We start from the raw sequence: 16,967 nt of genomic DNA, 5'->3' as shown, positions 1-16,967 counted from the left end.
ATTTTTGCATTCGGAAGAGAAAGTTGGTGATTGAAATTTCGTAAATAGATCTCGCCGCAAAGAAAACCGCCTTTGTTTCAGTGACTGCCACCCCAAATTGGTTCAAATGGCTCTGAGCACTATGGGACTTAACATCTGAGGTCATCAGTTCCCTAGAACATAGAACTACTTACAACTAAGTAACCTAAGGATATCACACACATCCATGCCGGAGGCAAGATTCGAAGCTGCGACCGTAGCGGTCGCGCGGTTCCAGACTGAAGCGCCTAGAACCGCTCGGCCATTGCTGCCGGCCTACCACCCCAACTCGCGTATAATATCAGCGACACACTCACTCCTATTACGCGATAACACGATACGAGCTGCCCTTCTTTGCACTTTTTCGATGTCCTCCGTCAATCCTACCTGTGTAAGGATCCCACACCGTGCAGCAATATTCCAGCAGAGGACGGACAAATGTAATGTACGCTGTCTCTTTAGTGAGTTTCTCGCATCTTCCAACAAGGAAACCTCCCCATCGCACCCCCCTCAGATTTAATTATAAGTTGGCACAGTGGACAGGCCTTGAAAAGCTGAACACAGATCACTCGAGAAAACTGGAAGAAGTTGTGTCGAACTACGAAAAAAAAAAGCAAAATATAAAAACTGAGTAGTCCATGCGCAAGATAGGCAACGTAAAGGAAGCTCTGAGCTCAAGAGGGTCGTGGTCCCGTGGGTAGCGTGAGCAGCTGCGGTACGAGAGGTCCTGGGATCAAATCTTCCCTCGAGTGAAAAGTTTACTTTCCTTATTTTTGCAAAGTTATGATCTGTCCGTTCGTTCATTGACATCTCTGTGCACTGTAATAAGTTTAGTGTTTGTGTTTTGCGACCGTACCGCAAAACCGTGCGATTAGTAGACGAAAGGACGTGGCTCTCCAAAGGAAAACACGTCTGATATATTCTATACGACACTGGTGACGGCATGCGCTTCACATGACAGGAATATGGTTTTTTTTAAATCTCATTTAGTTCCCTTGTGTTCGTTGTATCTGCTCGGGGCGGACGTCGTATACAGAGGGCAGCTAACCCTCTGACCGAACTCGCTGAGCTACCGTGCCGGTATGTTGTCGACCCACCTAACTTGTACACTTGGCGAATGGGTAAAAAGATTCTTTTACCTTTGCCGGCACGGTAGCTCAGCGGATTCGGTCAGAGGGCTGTGTGCTCTCTGTAATAAAAAAACGGAGTCAAGGCATCAAACATCAACTTGAACGGATGTCTTGTGACGTCCGCCCAGACCAAACGCAACGAAGTATATCGAATAAAATGAAAAAGAAAAAAATAGAAAATTCTACCTTGCCCGATTTAAGTTTTCTTGTGGATGTGATAACCACTCCCAAAAAAGTGATGAAAACATACGAGTTTGTCACATAAACTGCAACAAATGGCCGGCCGTGGTGGTCTCGCGGTTCTAGGCGCGCAGTCCGGAACTGTGCGACTGCTACGGTCGCAGGTTCGAATCCTGCCTCGGGCATGGATGTGTGTGATGTCCTTAGGTTAGTTAGGTTTAAGTAGTTCTAAGTTCTAGGGGACTAATGACCACAGCAGTTGAGTCCCATAGTGCTCAGAGCCATTTGAACCATTTGCAACAAATGAATGCAATAGTTTCACAGTCGCACTGTTTTTCCTGTGCTCTGTCAAAACATATGTTTTTAACGTTTTCAAATTTTTCCGTGTGTAGACCCTCAAATCCTGCATATGTCCAAGCAAATCTGAACATGTCCTGGAATTTCGGAGAGCGAAGTTGATTATGTGTGAGTGCCTGAACTTTGATAATTGACACACGATCACGTAAACAATACTTCTCTGTGTAGCTTCGCATAATAATTGTCTGAAAATAAAAAAAAATGGAACTTTTCACTCGAGGGAAGATTTGAATCCAGGACCTCTCGTTCCGCAGATGTTCACGCTAACCACCGCACCATGGCGCTCCTGAGCTCACAGCTTCCTTGATGTTGCTTATCTTGCGCATGGACTACTCAGTGTATATTTTGCTTATTTTTTTCATATCTCGGCACAACTTCTTTCTGTTTTCTCGAGTGATCTGTGTTCAGTTTTTCAAGGCCTATCCGCTGTGCCAACTTATAACTAAATCTGAGCGGGGTGCGATGAGGACTTTCCCTTGTAAGTGTTCTGCCAACAAAGCGCAGTCTTTGTTTCGCCTTCCCCACAATATTATCTATGTGGTCTTTCGAATTTAAGTTGCTCGTAATTGTAATTCCTAAGTATTTAGTCGAATTGACAGCCCTTAGATTTGTGCGGTTTATTGTATACCCAAAATTTTTGGATTTCTTTTAGTAACCATGTGGATGACGTCGCACTTTTCTTTGTTTAGCGCCAATTGCCACTTTTCGCACCATACAGAATTTCTCTCTAGATCATTTTGTAATTGAAATTGATCATCTGATGATTTTTTTTAAAATTCTTTATTTCATAATAATAATAATTGTACAAAATGACCCACCAACTTAATGATTAGTGGGTCCTATGTTTCTAGTTTTATAATAGCAGCTTCTACATTCTACTTGACTACAGACAGTACTATGTTTATTACTAGGCAGACTACTTCTAATTTTACTAGTGTTAGCATAATTTCTAGTTTCTACAAAAGGTTAGTGTTAACTGCCTGCAGCGATACAGTTGTGCCAGTGTTAATAATATAAACCTACTTGGATGCCTCGCTCATAGAGCTAATCCCTATGAGCATGCCCCTGGCACAGGGCAGGCAAGAAGTTATTTATCGCTGCAGGTTCCTAACTTACTATCCTATTCTAATGGACTAAAATCTACTTCCTCTTCTACGTCATAATCGGTGCGTTGTCTCAGTTCAGGATCACCCCAGTCCCCCTGGTCCTGCACGTGGCGGATTCCAACTGTGGAGTCGACCTATCCACGAACAGGCGGTACACGATTGGGGCAGTAGTCACAATCGGTGATTTCTATTTATCTAGTCACGAAGGCCTCTCACAAAAGTTATTAATACTTTTTGTGATACCTCGTTGGCTAGCGTGTTTAGTCTCTGAAAGGTCTCCTCTTGTCTTAGAAGGTCATAAGTGTTTGTACTTGGTAGCTGTCGTCTTAGTGTGTCGGCTACATCATCGAAAAGGGGGCACTCGTAAACCACATGGTCAGGAGTACCCTCCGATGCGCCACAGTCGCACGCGGGCGTCGCCCTTTTCCCAAACCGACATAGATAAGTCGGATAGGGGCCATAACCAGTGAGAAAGTGGAACAATCCGCGAGTTGGCTCGAAGTACTTCATTTTCATTCTTTCCTTAACATCTGGTAGGAGCTGAAAGGTTCTTCTACCAGTTTCATCTGACTCCCATATCTCCTGCCATAGATCTTCACCCCTTCCCCATATCTCCCCTTTTTCCCTAACTGGTGCCCCCATAATTTCCTCTACTTTGGTGATATTATCTTTCTTAGCCCAGTACCATGCGGCCTGTTCCCTTATCTTTATATCCAGGGGACAGAGCCCCATTATGATTAACAAGGCTCCTCCCGGAGATGTTCTGTATGCTCCCACGGACCTTAGTAACATGTTCCTTTGTACTCTTCTCACCGTCACGGCGGGCACCACCCTCGTGAACCTGTGAGCCCAGACTTCCTAGCCGTAACCCACTATTGACGTCAGTATACTATTATGATATAGATTAATTAGATGAGGCGGAAGGTGAAATCTCTCATGTCCGATGGAAATCAGGTTATTTAGTAGTTGTAGACCTTTCTCGGTTACGGTTTCAATGTGCCTTGCGAAGTTCCACCTTTCATCGATGATGATTCCCAAGTAGCGCGTTTCTTGTCTCCGAAGAACCGGCGTATTACTAGACGGTAAATTATATCGTCATCTGCAAACGATCTAAGGGGGCTGCTCAGATTATCACCTAGATCATTAATGTAAATGAGGCGCGGTACAAAGCGCTGCACGGAACACTTTCGTAATGTGTGTTATTGCTGGGTCCGGCAGGTGGCGGGATGGCGGTGGAGGAGTACGTGGACTCCGATGCGACGGGCGCGCTCGAGGACACGGCGTGCTACGAGGAGTTCCCCAGCGAGGTGGACGGCGGCGGCGGCGGCGACTGCGGGCGCGTGAGCGGGCCGCTGGTGCGCTGGGAGCGCCGCTTCCTGCTGGGCCACGCGCAGCGCTGCTGGGCCTCGCTGGCCGGCGGCCGCCTGCTGCTGTACCCGGGCCGCGCCGCCGCCAGCGCCAAGCCCGGCCTCGCGCTCTGCCTGCGCGGCTACCGCGCGCGCCCCGCCTGCTCCAGCCTCGTGCGCGCCTCCAGGAAGCGAGACACCCACTTCGAGATCGTCTGTCCTGGCAAGAAGACTTACCAGGTGAAACTCGTCAGCTGTACACCCTTTCAACTACATCCATACTGGCAAACCAAATCATTATGACCACTGCCCGTCGCGACGTTAGATGACACGTGGTGGATTTGCGGGCACGTAACGCTGTAACGAAGTACCGGGTGATCAAAAAGTCAGTATAAATTTGAAAACTGAATAAATCACGGAATAATGTAGATAGAGAGGTACAAATTGACACCCATGCTTGGAATGACATGGGGTTTTATTAGAACCAAAAAAATGCAAAAGTTCGAAAAATGTCCGACAGATGGCGCTTAATCTGATCAGAATAGCAATAATTAGCATAACGAAGTAAGACAAAGCAAAGATGATGTTCTTTACAGCAAATGCTCAATATGTCCACCATCATTCCTCAACAATAGCTGTAGTCGAGGAATAATGTTGTGAACAGCACTGTAAAGCATGTCCGGAGCTATGGTGAGGCATTGGCGTCGGATGCTGTCTTTCAGCATCCCTAGAGATGTCGGTCGATCACGATACACTTGCGACTTCAGGTAACCCCAAAGCCAATAATCGCACGGACTGAGGTCTGGGGACCTGGGAGGCCAAGCATGACGAAAGTGGCGGCTGAGCACACGATCATCACCAAACGACGCGCGCAAGACATCTTTCAAGCGTCTAGCATTTTTTTTCGGTTCTAATAAAAACCCCTGTCATTCCAAGCATGTGTGTCAACTTTTACCTCTCTATCCACATTATTCCGTGGTTTATTAAATTTTCAAATTTATACTGACTTTTTGATCACCCGGTATATGAGCAGAACAGACACTGACACGGATCACCGTAACGCAGATATGGGCTGCAAATGGGGAAATCCATTGACATAAGCGACTTTGACAAAGTGCAGAACCTGTGAACGAGTATCTAGAAAACGGCGAAGCTGGTCGAACGTTCACGTGCTACTGCCACGAGCATCTACAGAAAGAGGTAGGACAGTGTAACTACCACTAGGAATTAAATGATTGGACGCCCACGACTCCTCACAGAACGTGGGGTTTGGAGGCTTGTCTGCTCTGTAAAGTAGGATAGATGGAGATCCGTGGCATATCTGTCAAAAGAGCACAATGCTGTTGCACGCACAAGTGTTTTGGAGAACACTGCTCCTCGTACGTGAACGTGGAACTCCTCAGCAGACCACTACTACCTGTTCACACTTTAACCCAACGACATTGTCAGTTAAGATAGCAGTGATCACTTGACCATTGGCATTCGATCATCGATCAGTGGAAACGTGCCGGCTCTTTGGGTGCATTTTTGGTACACTAGGTCGATGGCTGCCTCCACAAAACGACGTCATTGAAGTGAATGGCGGCTCGAAACGTGCAGCAGGCCACGGACGCAGGCTAGTGATAGCAGTATTCTGCTGTGGGAGACATTTTACTGCGCTTGCTTTCGATGTGTGGTAGTAATCGAGACACGCTGACAGCTGCGAACCACCTTCGTCCCTTGATGCTTGATGTCTTCCCCGACGGCGATGTCATCTTTCAGCAGTATGATTGTCCGTGTCTTGGAACCAGAACCGTGCTACAGTAGTTTGTGGAGCATTATAGTGAACTCACGTTGATATCTCGGCGACCAAGCTCGCCTGATGTAAATCCTATGGAACCCGTCGGGGTCGCTATCGGGCGCCATCATCGCGTACGCAAACCAGCGGCCCGTACTTTACTCGAATTACCACCTGTGCGTAGACATCTAATGGCACGTACCTCCACAAACCTACCAACAAACTGTCGGATCCCTCATACACAAAATTAGTGGTGTATTTCGCTCCAAAGAGGGGCAAACAAGCTATTAAGCAAGTGCTCAGAATGTTTTGGCTCATCAGTGTGTAGCTACAGGAGAACATCGTGACTGAACATACAGTGTCCAGAAACATTAATGTGACCACTTGTCAAAAACCTGAAGAACCACCTTTTGCATAGGGGACCGCTGCGAACCGTACAGAAAGAGAGCCAATGAGCATCTGGAAGGTATCGACAGGGATGTTGAGCCCCGCCAAACCCAAGTTTTGCGGCTGATGATCCACAGTGTGGACAGTTCGATCGACGTGGTCTTACAGATTCCTAACTGGATTTTAATCAGGGAAGTTCGGTAGCCAGGGAAGTACAAGAAACTCATCCAGATGCTTTCCGAACCACACACGGACATTGCCATTGTGTGACACGCTGCATTATCTTGCTGGTGGATTCCATTGTGCGAGAAAAAACACATAACATGTAGGGGTGGGTATGGTTCCCAAGGATAGAGGCCTGTTTGTATTGATTCACTGAGCCTTCGGGAGTGACGAGATCACCCAAAGAATGCCAGGAAAACAGACCTTAACGATCCCTTCTCCGGCCTGAAGCCTCCCGACGATTACTGTAGGGTGTTTGCTTCCAGGCATTTCACACTATACACGCCAACGGCCGTCTTTCTGATAGAGCATAAAACGTGATTCATCTGAGAAGAGCACCTGTCGCTACTCAGTGGACGCCCAGTTTCTGTATTGCTGTCCAAATTCCAGCCTTCGTAGCTGATTAACAGCAGTCAGTATGGGTGTGTGACTTAGACGACTACTGAGGAGGCCTATACGCAGCAACGTTCACTTTACCGCCGCTGAGGGGACACTGTTGGTAGCCCCTTGGTTCATCTGGGCAGTCAGTTGTTGAACAGTTGGACTTCTGTTTGCCCGTACACATCTCTGCAGCCGTCGCTCACCCCTGTAATCTATAACCTCTGGCGTACCCTAATTGGTTGCTGAGAGGTCTTGCGGGTTGTATGGCCGTGGTCCATGGAACTCTTGTTCCATAATGACATCAGATGTTAAGTCCCATAGTGGACAGAGTCATTTGAACCACTTGAACAACTGAAACGTCCCCTTAGAACAATTTATACAAGACTGTGCTTAAACTGACACACAATAGTTTTTTGCGCAACGCAATCTGACTTCCAAAAATCCCTACGAAAGAATGGCCCTGACTAACATTAACCTATACGTTTCACAAATCACTTACCTCACAAAAATCTTCGTTACTCAAGCTACTGCAATACAGCGAGCGCCACTACTGCCAGCTAAATAAAAGATTCAAACTACGGAAGGCATTAACTACTGATAGGTATAGTTAGCAAATGAAAGATTTTAATAGAGAACAAAAAATGTATTTACCTTAGTAGTCATTATATATATATCACTTCATGACACCAATTCTTACAAATTTCAAAACTCCGCCATCTCTCTCCCCACGTCCACCACTGCTGGCGGCTCACCTCCAACTGCCCAACGCTACGCTCTGTTCACATCCAGCTGCCGCTGCCCAACACTACAATGGCGAGTATTACAACAATGCCAACCAGCCACTGACTGCACACGGTACAGCCAGTGATTTTCATACAGAGCGCTACGTGGCGGCGGCGTTACCAATAAAAAAACCTAAACAGCCTACTTACACAACTACAGCTACAGTAAGACTTGTCAGGCATCACGTACTGTCAGACAGAACCGTCAAGCAATGCGGCATATGGTAATTGTAAAAATTGCATGAAATTAGCGGAAGGACTCACTCATGAGTTCAAAGTTCCGCAAGTAATCCACCTAGCACAATGATTGTGCGTAGGGAGTTAAAAATAAAGGGGTAAGTGTTCTAGCAGGTCCCTCTAAACTACAAATTTCTGAAGTCAGTGATAAGCAACGCTTGATGGGGTGTAAAGAGCGACGCCACTGGACTGTGAATGATTGGAATCGACTTATTTGGAGTGATGAATCACGCTATACCCTCAGGCAATCCCATGGAAGGGCCTGGATTTGCTGAATGCTTGGAGAATATTAACTCTTCATCACACGTAGTGCTAACAGTGTACTGAGGGCGTGATGTTACGATGTGGCATGGAGGTTGTTTTCGTATTTGGGCTCTGGTCTTGACGTTGAACTTAATAAGTCGTAAATGCGGATGGAATGAACACATTTTACAATATTGTGTACTGCGTATAGTAGAGCAACAGATGATTGTCAGTATGATAACGGGCACTGTCAAAAAGCACCATCGGTGGGGCAATGACTTGTGGGCGGTAACATTCCCATAATGCACTGAGGCCAGAAAAGTCATGGGATACCTCCTAATATCGAGCCAGACGTCTTTTTTCCCGGCGTAGTGCAGCAGCTGGACATGGCAAGGACTCAACATGTCTTTGGAAGCCCCCTGAAGAAATAATGAGCCGTGCTGCCTCTCTAGCCGTCCATAATTACGAAAGTGTTGCCGGTGCAGGAATTTACTAACAAACTGACCTCTCCATTATGTCCCATAAATGTTCGATGGAATTCATGTGGGGTGATCTGGGTGGCCAAATCATCCGCTCGAATTGTCCAGAATGTTCTGCAAAACCAATTGCGAACAATTGTGGCCTGGTGGCATGGCGCATTGTTACCATGAAAATTCCATCGATGTTTGGGAACATGAAGTCAATGAATGATTGCTAATGGTCTCCACGTAGTCGAACATAGCTATTTGCAGTCAATTATCAGCTCAGTTGGACCAGAGGTCCCAGTCCACTCCGTGTAAACACAACCCACGCCATTGTGGAGCTTCCACCAGCTTGACAACATCTATCTGTTGACAATTTGGGTCCATGGATTCTTGAGGTCTGCGCCACACTCGAACCCTACCATCACCTGTTACCAACTGATATCAGAACTCACGTGACCAGGCTACTGTTTTCCAGTTATCGAGGGTCCAACTGATATGGTCACGAGCCCAGGAGAGGCGCTGCAGGTGATATCGTACTGTTAGCAAAGGCACTCGCTTCGCTCGTCTGCTGCTTAACGGATATGCTCGTTGTACTTCCCATATTGATCTCTGCCGTTATTTGACGCAGTATTGGTTGTTCGTTAGCACTGGAAACTTTACGCAAAAGCCGCTGCTCTCGGTCGTTAAGTGAAGGCCGTCCACCACTGCATTGTCCATGATGAGAGATAATGCCTGAAATGTGGTATTATCGGCACACTCCTGACACAGTGGATCTCGGAATATTGACTTCCCTAACTACTTTCTAAATGGAATGTCCCACGCGTCTAGTTCCAACTACCATTCCGCATTCAAGTCTGTTAACTCCCGTCGTGATGCTATGATTACGTTGGACACCTTTTCACATGAATCACAAGGCATAAATCGTGCTCTTGCGTTGTCAATTCTGCACGAGCAATTACTTTATCCGTATCGCTTAGGGTAAAGCGAGAGATGAGGCTTATTTAGAAAATATTGCCTAAATCCTGTAAAGGTGCCAGTGTAAAAAAAATAAATGCTTGCCAAATGTTTGGCGCACATTTCCTGTCTTTGACAAAAAGTTCGCTTTTAAAAACACATAAATGAAATTGGAATTTTAAACAGTGTCTAAAAAGACTGTATTTTGTCATCTCTCCTCCTAGGGTAGATAAGATAATTATTATAAACGCGTGTGGTAACTGATACAAACATAGAAACTGAATGAAATTGTTCATAGATAGGTGCCTAAAGAAAAAAAGAAATTACGTGAAAGAAAGAATTTAACTAATTTTTGTATAGCTGTAACTTTTGCTGCTTTTTCATTTCTAGCACAAAGTGCAAATATTTTGTTGTAAATTAAACAATCATCACGCAAACAACGTTTGCACACAACACATTGTAGCCAATCAGCTACAGATAGAGTTTCAGGTTGAAGTTCCAGACATTCCACACATTCGCCTTGATTGAATTCCTCTGACTGATCACCGCAGTGAAGAACCATTTCCTGGTCGTTATTATTAACTGATGACTCTAATTCCAATCCTCTCTGTACCTTCTTGGGAACTCCTTCACGTTGCATTGACAACCTAGATTCACTTCTCTGTGTTTTATGTGGAACATTTGGCAGGCCTTTTGCTATTTTTTCCTTGTTCTCTTCTTTAGTTTTCTGTTTGGAAATTTAAGGTGGATCAGTTATGTTAACAACACTTTCTTTCCTTTATGAACCAAATAGCTTTAAGTCTGGTAGTTCTTAGAGCCTTGGATGGTGTTAATTGCGCATTCTGGCTGTTGTTAAATACAGATAATGCAAATACGGATTGATTTACTAATGACTCATTACCAGAACTTAATGTGCTTGCACCTCCCTAAGGAAAAATGCGATCAGGAACATGAGATGAGGAATCCACATTAGGGGAAGGCACTGAAGTACTTGAACCTGTTTAACTAAAGATGAAACAGAAACACGAGATGAGTAGGGTCCGATTGGAGAAGAATGATCAGAATGGTTTTGGTCACAGGATGAAAAATAAGCGGTATCTGGAATTGCGTCCATATTATGACCATCGATACCGCTCCAAATGCTGAAACGCTATTATGCCATTCTGAACATTAGCAAATCAAAACCATACTGAATTCAATAATTCCCCAAAATGATATCTGGAAATACTATTGATGCCTTTGTTCACCCTCATGAACTTCTACCAAGCGTCTTTCCAATATGTCTTTAATAGTTTGAAAGCAACATGGACCACTCAGTGGCTGAAGATAATGTGTTGTATGACTCGGCAGGCAGACTACCCTGATGTGATCATCTCTCGCTACTTCTAGCAAATTGGCGCTTTTCATATGCGAAGCATGGCTCTCAAAGGCGATAAGAAACGGTTTAGTAACCAATCCACGCACAAGTCTACCTTAATGTAGGCTGACTGAGGCCACATTTTGATAACTATCCCCGGAGGTGCCTTACTCTGAAATTCTGGTTTGCTGTACACACGCCTTCTTCATGCAGTACGGGGGTGAAAAATAGCCTTCCGCATTACAACAAGCTAAAAAAGTAACTCCCTCTGCTTTATCTCACAGTGTTGCAAGTTAAACATCTTTTCTACTCTTAACAGCAATCACTTGTCCAGAAACATTGTTCATCTAAAGTCCAGTTTCATCAGCGTTCCGTATCAACCCAGGTTTGTCAAGATTGTTTACCGTCAACACTTTTGGTCATATCCAATGTAATCAGATACTTCTTTCCTGCTCATGCGTTCTGCTCTTGGCAGAAACAACCTCCACTTTCCGTATACAGGGCTCAGGGTTTCTTCTTAAAAAGGAACTATTCTCGTCATTTTCTCATCTCCATTAAATGTGGTTTTTAAACGTAATAGGTTTGGCATATTGTAGGCTATCTCCCTAACATCATTGATGGAGCAACTCCTGTAGTCTGGAGCTCAAGAATACGATTTACCACTCTTTCCTCGGCATCAGGTTGTAGTTGTGATGGAAATCTGGGACTTCCTATACTGAAATAATTATTTTTCTATTTTTAATTTTTTAAATTCTAGTACTTAGTTATCTCATGTATACTGAACTGCCCGCAATGAAAGTTTTATTCACTACAACGTTGACCGCGTTTCTCAAATCATCTTCACTCCAAGAAGCTCGATTCGTTATCCGATTATACGTATTTGGTATGATGTATTTTACCAGCAAGCACAAAACAGGTGATTTAGACAAACTACACTACCCTGTAAGCTCTAAACTATAGCACAATAAATTGATACCCTATTTACGTTCGCGTCTTGTCTCCTACTGCCTTCATGCGTCAACTGTCCTAAGCGCTAGTGAAGAAGACGCATCTTGCCTTTCCGGTGTAAAGATGTCTCACAAATATTAAACATTCCACATTCCGTTACCATTAATATATCTACCCCTTATATCGTTCTTTTTTCGTTAATTCCTTTGCACTCCAATTATTTAACAATACTGCACTTAGTGAAATTTCATTTGCCCCACCCAGGCAATGAGAAAATTCCCTCCTAAAACTTTGGAATATACTCACAATTTCTACAGGATTTGCAGCACACCTTTCTTCTACAGCTTCTAAGTTGCTACTAACAGACTGGTGCTTCCACACACCGGCAAGTATGAAAACAGAAATGCGAAATGCGTCTTCCCTCCTACCCGCGTCAACTCTGCTAGCTTTACCTTACGGCCTGTGTGCTGTGGAAGTCTTCAGGCCATGGTTACAATTTGCATTTTATTTACGGATGAAGTGGGTTTTACCCAGAATGGGATGTCCGCAGCTTGTGGTCTAGTGGCTAGCGTTGCTGCCTCTGGATCACAGGATCCCAGATTCGCTTCCCGGCCGGGTTGGCGATTTTCTCTGCCTGGGGACTGGTTGTTTGTGTTTTCATCATCATCATTTGTGACTGTGGCTAGATTGGACTGTGTAAAAAATTAGACTGTGTAAAAATTGCGATTTTTTTCGGGCGCAGATGAGCGTCCCCCCAAACCTAACATCATCATCATCATCATCATCATCATCATCATCATCATCATCATCACCCAGAATGAGATACTAAATTACCACAATGAACACGAATTGTCAGATGTAAATTCTCGAGAGATCATGCCAGTAAGGCTTTAGGCTCACTTTAGTATTAATATATGCACAGGAAGTGTGGGTGATCAGCTGATTGGACAATACACTTTACTAGACAAAATTGCATTTGCTGTTCATTACCAATTTCTGCTTGACGAGTTATCCACACTATTGGAGAAAGAAAACGGATGCTATTTATTCGTGGTGGGGCATCACCCCATTTTCTATTCCTCATATTAGATACGACAACACGCAACGCAAATTTTTACTGAGCAGTAGGTCGGCCGAGGAAGACCAGCAGCATAGCCTCGCCGTTCACATGATCATAAGCCCTTGGATTTCTACTTGTGACGAAATCTAAAGGCACTTTCATATTCCACACCTATATATAATATGTACATGTTGCAAGAACATGTTTCCCATAGTTGTGACCAAAACATCTTAGAGCAGCTAGTTGTTTTCGAGTAAGTTTGAATAAATGCGTCGCTGATCTCATGCCACGCCAGATTTCTATGTAAGCTCAAGCTTTGAGAAGGTGGCTGAAAGACGTACAAGAATGAATAGTTACCACATTGAACATCATCAGTAGTGTCAACAGGTAGATTGTAAACATAGGACAGAATTCCCCATATCTCAAGAAATATTTATTCATGGACATGTAATTTTAGGATTTTGTTTCTAGTTTTGACCAGTTCTGTATCCTGTAAGAAATTGGAAAACACTTTTGAATACCATGTATATAAAAATCTGTAGTTTTAAGAATCATTGAAATAAATTTTACTTCAAATAATTAGTGGTGGCAACACAGCACTTTATCTGTTAACTGCCTAAGCAATGCATGGAGCTGTTGATAGTAAAGGATTTTACGCATAAAAATAATGATTTAATAGTTTTTGTTAATCACAGCAGAGATTAAGCAGAAGTTACATTTTCAGTATTATATTTTTCTTTTCCAGTGAATGGAAATATTATAAGGAAAGAAATCGAGTTATAGGCGCGCAGTCCGGAACCGTGCGACTGCTACGGTCGCAGGTTCGAATCCTGCCTCGGGCATGGATGTGTGTGATGTCCTTAGGTTAGTTAGGTTTAAGTAGTTCTAAGTTCTACGGGACTGATGACCACAGCTGTTAAGTCCCATAGTGCTCAGAGCCATTTGAACCATTTTTTTTTTTTTGGAATCGAAAAACATTGATTTAATAATGGCACTAAAATTAGAAACAAGAGAAGGTGTATATATAATTCAAAGTCAGTTATATTTCATTAAAGAGTGATAGAAGAGTTGATAGGTAATGTTATATTAGTGTATTTCATGTTTTGGTAATCCGTATTTCGAGCAGTTATTGTGGTATACGACATAGGAGATCGTTAATACAGGCTTTGTGGTTTTGTGTCAGCTATTTGAACCTATGTATCATTGTAAGAAATGAATGCAATGAACTAATATATAAAATAACTTGCAATGAGATTGAAATGGGAAATTATATTGCACCGACTGAGGTGGCACAATGGTGAAGACACTGCCTTCGCATTTTGAACGATTGCATTATATATCCCTCTCTAGCCTTGCAGATTTAACTTTCCAATTTGTACATGCAACGTATCCCGGTTTTCATTACATTGTTCTGAATCAATTATTATGTAAGTTTTCATGTGTACTATTTTAATCTTTCTCTTACGCGTTATAAATTGTGAACTTGAAAAACAGTGTCCCTCAGAATTGTAGATCTATTTTATTGCTGATGTGCATATAACTGCTTAGACGATAGTATCTTCACATATTCATGGCGGTACGCCTTGAATAGTTGTTAAAAATATCCTCCATGTATCACAGGCTTAACAGTTGGTATTACTAATGAAAGTATGAAAAAAAAAACGTTTTGTGAGGTTTTAGTGAGTGCTTTTCTATGTATCAGTGTTTAAAGAGTTTTAATGTTTTTAGTTCATTTCGCTTTCAAGAAATATGCAATAATTAATTTTTTATTTATTTATGCGTTTATTTTCGCACTGTTTACAGTTCATTGCTCCAAGTGCCAAGGAAATGGAACAGTGGGTAACTGCGATATGCCTGGCTGGGGAGCAGGAGCAGTCTTCAGTTTCTCCACTCAGCGCTGACCAGGAGCTGTATGATGATGTAAATGCAAAGCCCGCAAATAACCACGAGCAAGAAGAAATCTATCACGTTATTTCAGACATCTCTGGTAGTGACAGTGTTACAGTCCCATCGAGGAAACCAGTGCCTTTACCAACATGTCGATCCCCTGAACAAAATTCAGTTTATGACGATGTCTCTTTCCGTTCGGAGGAATCGACATATTACAATCTTGTGGGCCAAGGCTTTAGAGACAGTGGTCCTTATGAAGAAGAGATTTATGATGATATTGGTAACTTTGAAAGAGTGGGAAGTGTGAGACCTTCTCCTACAAAAGAGACAAGTAAAGTGGAAAGTTCGAAAGCTTCTCCTACTAAGGAGACAAACAGTGGTAGCCAAATTCAACAACTGATACAAAAAATGGAAAAATCTTTCAGTAATAGGAAACTTCCGTTAATGAAACAGCAAATTTTTCACCCGGTGAAGCTACCATCAGAGGGTGATACAGGCGGAGAGCTGTACGAACCTGTGGAACACATAGACAACCAGACCACTAGTCAATTTGCCCCACAGTTACCTCCAAGATCTCATTCCGCCTATACTTAACGAGGCCTCAGGCAAACTACCTGTGTATGAACACACAACATTTCAATAATACTTACCCTTAAAAATGGTGCCAAAAATTTATCTTATTCTCATATTTTTTACACGCTCCAAAATGCTCATTCAAATGGACTAGATATCTCCATTATTATATTTTCTAAGCCTCATGCTTGTCTGAAAATTTTAGAATAATTATAATGTCCCATTCTTCGCTTACGAAGAAAACAGGACTTAAATATTTAATATTGAGACAGTAAGCCTTTATTTATGTGAAGTAGTATTAATGTGAACCGTTTTAAATCTTTTTTATGTATTTTACTGTAAGTATTTTTTTTCAAACTGAAAAACTGTGTTTCTGTTTGTGATTTCTACAAATGTATCTGTAGAAGAACTGGAAAAATACTCTGTCTACGGAAACATCATTATATAGTACACAATATATTTAAACAGAGGAATAATTTGGATTTTTCAGTTCATTTTTATTTTTGTAAGTATTGTCCATAGTTCGTTTGTAGTAATTTATTTTATTTACATAGTTTTTGTGTTGCCCTAGATTAAGGATAAAGAAATGTACAATACAGGTTACATAACTGAGAAACTATTAAATATTTTTGTATCATAAAAGTGTGTAATGGTGTCTTTACAGTCCTCGTAATTACTTACTACTTCTGACACACAAAAGTCATCTGCAAAAGTCTGGAATTGTAGAAAACACTAACTATTAAGTTATTAATTTACAAGCGAAATAACACCAGTCACTGCTGTGTAAAAAATTCCTGAGTCACATTTATAGCATTTCTATGTCTGTAGATGAATTTGCACTGATGTCCAAAATTAAAACAATAAACCGAAATTTTGCAAGGTTGCGTGCGTTCATTTTGCCACAAAACAATATAATTAGGTAATAAAAAAGCAGAAATAATATAAGGAATTCAGAACGTAAATAACTGCAACATGCATAACGGCAGACAAAAATCCTCTTCGCTTTTTCCAACTTAACGGATTTACACAGACATTCCGACAACTGTTAATGCGCTCAATATGGGGCGTTACCATCTCTGGCAGCAATACAGGCCTGACAAACGACGGGGCATACTGTGAATAAACTCATCAGTCTCATGTTGAGACAATAACGCCCATTCTTCCTGCAGCACTGCTCGCAAGTCTTGGAGAGTGGTTGGTGGATCCTGACGTGGTGCAACCTGTGTCCCTAGTGCATCCGATGTACTGTAAGGGATTCGATTCGGGAGAGCGATCAGGCCGTGGCATGAGTGCAATATCTTCAGTTTCCAAGAAAACGTCGAAAAGGTCGAGCATTATCGCCCAGCAATACGAAGTCTGGGCCCACAGCACCTGGCAACAACCGCACATGAGGTCCCAAGATCTCTTCACGATAACGTGACAGCAGCTAAACCTTGCCGACTTAACCGTACAATTTCGTGAAGAGTGGTCAACACAGTCCCTGCCCACAACGTTAGGAATCATCCTCTCGGTATCAGTCTCTTTCCGCAACGGCTGGGTTCCGAAATCGTGTTCC

General features: G+C 43.0%; 1 protein-coding gene across 2 annotated transcripts in view; it reads left to right on the top strand.

The window, feature by feature from the left end:
* The window catches only part of LOC126298863 (src kinase-associated phosphoprotein 2-A-like), a 192,910-nt gene extending 176,817 nt beyond the window's left edge, over positions 1 to 16,093 (top strand). The window contains exons 3-4 of one of the 2 annotated variants that reach the window (XM_049990374.1): positions 4,010 to 4,377; positions 14,753 to 16,093. In XM_049990374.1, the coding sequence (XP_049846331.1) occupies positions 4,010 to 4,377; positions 14,753 to 15,433 (1,049 nt within the window). In that variant the 3' untranslated portion in view covers positions 15,434 to 16,093. The remainder of the gene's footprint in view (positions 1 to 4,009; positions 4,378 to 14,752) is intronic. The other variant, XM_049990375.1, reaches the window with a different exon arrangement.
* The last annotated feature ends 874 nt before the right edge of the window (positions 16,094 to 16,967 follow it).

This window comes from Schistocerca gregaria, chromosome X, assembly GCF_023897955.1.
Source record: "Schistocerca gregaria isolate iqSchGreg1 chromosome X, iqSchGreg1.2, whole genome shotgun sequence".
NCBI lineage: Eukaryota > Metazoa > Arthropoda > Insecta > Orthoptera > Acrididae > Schistocerca > Schistocerca gregaria.
The sequence above is the reverse complement of the archived record's forward strand: the minus strand, read 5'-3'. Positions and strand labels throughout refer to the sequence as shown.